Source organism: Penaeus vannamei, chromosome 39, assembly GCF_042767895.1.
Source record: "Penaeus vannamei isolate JL-2024 chromosome 39, ASM4276789v1, whole genome shotgun sequence".
Classification (NCBI taxonomy): domain Eukaryota; kingdom Metazoa; phylum Arthropoda; class Malacostraca; order Decapoda; family Penaeidae; genus Penaeus; species Penaeus vannamei.
This window is the reverse complement of record NC_091587.1, coordinates 10,228,701-10,231,200: the sequence shown is the minus strand read 5'-3', so window position 1 is coordinate 10,231,200 and position 2,500 is coordinate 10,228,701. Positions and strand designations below refer to the sequence as shown.

Here is a 2,500-nt window from a genome sequence, read left to right as displayed (position 1 = left end):
CTCCCCCGTCAGCCACCAACTACTCCCCCGTCAGCCACCAACTACTCCCCCGTCAGCCACCAACTACTCACCCGTCAGCCACCTTCTACTCCCCCGTCAGCCACCAACTACTCCCCCGTCAGCCACCAACTACTCACCCGTCAGCCACCAACTACTCCCCCGTCAGCCACCAACTACTCACCCGTCAGCCACCTCCTACTCACCCGGCAGCCACCTTCTACTCCCCCGTCAGCCACCAACTACTCCCCCGTCAGCCACCAACCACTCACCCGTCAGCCACCAACTACTCCCCCGTCAGCCACCAACTACTCCCCCGTCAGCCACCAACTACTCCCCCGTCAGCCACCAACTACTCACCCGTCAGCCACCAACTACTCCCCCGTCAGCCACCAACTACTCCCCCGTCAGCCACCAACCACTCACCCGTCAGCCACCAACTATTCCCCCGTCAGCCACCAACAACTCACCCGTCAGCCACCTTCTACTCCCCCGTCAGCCACCAACTACTCCCCCGTCAGCCACCAACTACTCCCCCGTCAGCCACCAACTACTCCCCCGTCAGCCACCAACTACTCACCCGTCAGCCACCTTCTACTCCCCCGTCAGCCACCAACTACTCCCCCGTCAGCCACCAACTACTCCCCCGTCAGCCACCAACTACTCCCCCGTCAGCCACCAACTACTCCCCCGTCAGCCACCAACTACTCCCCCGTCAGCCACCAACTACTCCCCCGTCAGCCACCAACTATTCACCCGTCAGCCACCTTCTACTCCCCCGGCAGCCACCAACTACTCCCCCGTCAGGCACCAAATACTCCCCCGTCATCCACCTTCTACTCCCCCGTCAGCCACCAACTACTCCCCCGTCAGCCACCAACTACTCCCCCGTCAGCCACCAACTACTCACCCGTCAGCCACCAACTCGGGATCATCCTGTTGGCCACTCGCGAGGGAATGGCCACCGTGCCTCCGAGAAGCATTCCCACCATCACTACCATTGCGGCCTCTGAGGTGCACATCTTCGCCATCTTGCTGTCGGGGAGAGCAAGAAAACGGGAATGATGGTAATTCATGATGATAGGAATAACGATGAGGATAATGATAGTAATGATGTGATAACGACAAAGATGATAGTAGCAGTGTAATGATAATAATGGTGATAGTAATAATGTAATAATGATAATGGTGAGAGGAAGGGTGGGTTCCGTTTTCTGTTGTCGTTTTCTTTTTTTTTGGAGGGAAGAGGGGTGGCTTGTGTATTTTGACTGGGGAATGTGTCTCACTGTCACTGGCTTTGTTTTTCTTATTATCTTTCTTTCTATATCTGTCTCTCTCTCTGTGTTTTTGTTTCTCTATCTATGTCTCTCTCTGTCTTTGATTTTCTTTGTCCCTGATAGTTTCTATCTGTTTATCTCTCTCTCTCTCTCTCTCTCTCTCTCTCTCTCTCTCTCTCTCTCTCTCTCTCTCTCTCTCTCTCTCTCTCTCTCTCTCTCTCTCTCTCTCTCTCTACCTGTTTGTTCCATCTCAGAAATAGGAGAAGTGGCAACTCACCTGGACTCTGGAAAACTCCGATTAGTCTTCTCTTTTCCTATATATTTATGTTTAATCAACCATCACTTCATACTTAAGTACAAACAAAAATAATCATATTAATTAAAAAAATATTTTTCCTGCAACCACTTTATCTATTTATTTCTATATTTATTTGTTTCCAAAAGAAACTTGGAAAATCAGGGTACTCCAGAATCGAGGGTGAGTTGCCAGTTTAGAACTTTCTGAGATTTGGAGGCGTATAAATCTGAAAATTCGAATCGATTTTTTAAAAAATTGAGTAGTAAAAACGAGCATTAGTGTACAAGAAAAAGAGTAAGAGGGAGCGATAAACAAAGAGAGAGAGAGAAAGAGAGAGAGAGAGAGAGAGAGAGAGAGAGAGAGAGAGAGAGAGAGAGAGAGAGAGAGAGAGAGAGAGAGAGAGAGAGAGAGAGAGAGAAAATGAGAGAAAGAGAGAGAGAGAGAGAGAAAAAGGAAGAAAAAGAGAGAAAGAAAGAGAAAGAGAGAAACCAAACCACCAGCATCCTATAAACAAGCACTAACAACACAAATAATGCATCAAAGCAAACACAAACAAACAAGCATATTTTAAGTTTATTTTAAGGCCTAGAGACTTACCATAACAATATGCTATGCGTGTTATTGATGATAATGATAATAATAATAATAATAATAATAATAATAATAATGAGAATATGAATAGTAATAAAGATAATAATAATAACAATGATGAAAATAATGATAAAAGTGATAATAAGAACTATGATAACTATAATGATGACGAAAGTAGTGATGACAACAATAACCATTATAATCTTCATTATCGTTTTTTTTTATCATTATCATTATTATTATTGTCATTATGATGGTAACAATCATGATAATAATAGTAGTAGTAAAAATGATAAATAATATAGTAATACTAATGATAATAATAATAATAATAATG

General features: G+C 44.9%; 1 protein-coding gene across 1 annotated transcript in view; it reads right to left on the bottom strand.

Annotated features, from left to right (window-relative positions):
• The window catches only part of LOC113802118 (prokineticin Bm8-d), a 15,681-nt gene that overhangs the window by 9,755 nt on the left and 3,426 nt on the right, over positions 1–2,500 (bottom strand). Inside the window, exon 2 of the mRNA XM_027352585.2 lies at positions 908–1,032. Within this exon, the coding sequence (XP_027208386.1) occupies positions 908–1,028 (121 nt within the window). The 5' untranslated portion in view covers positions 1,029–1,032. The remainder of the gene's footprint in view (positions 1–907; positions 1,033–2,500) is intronic.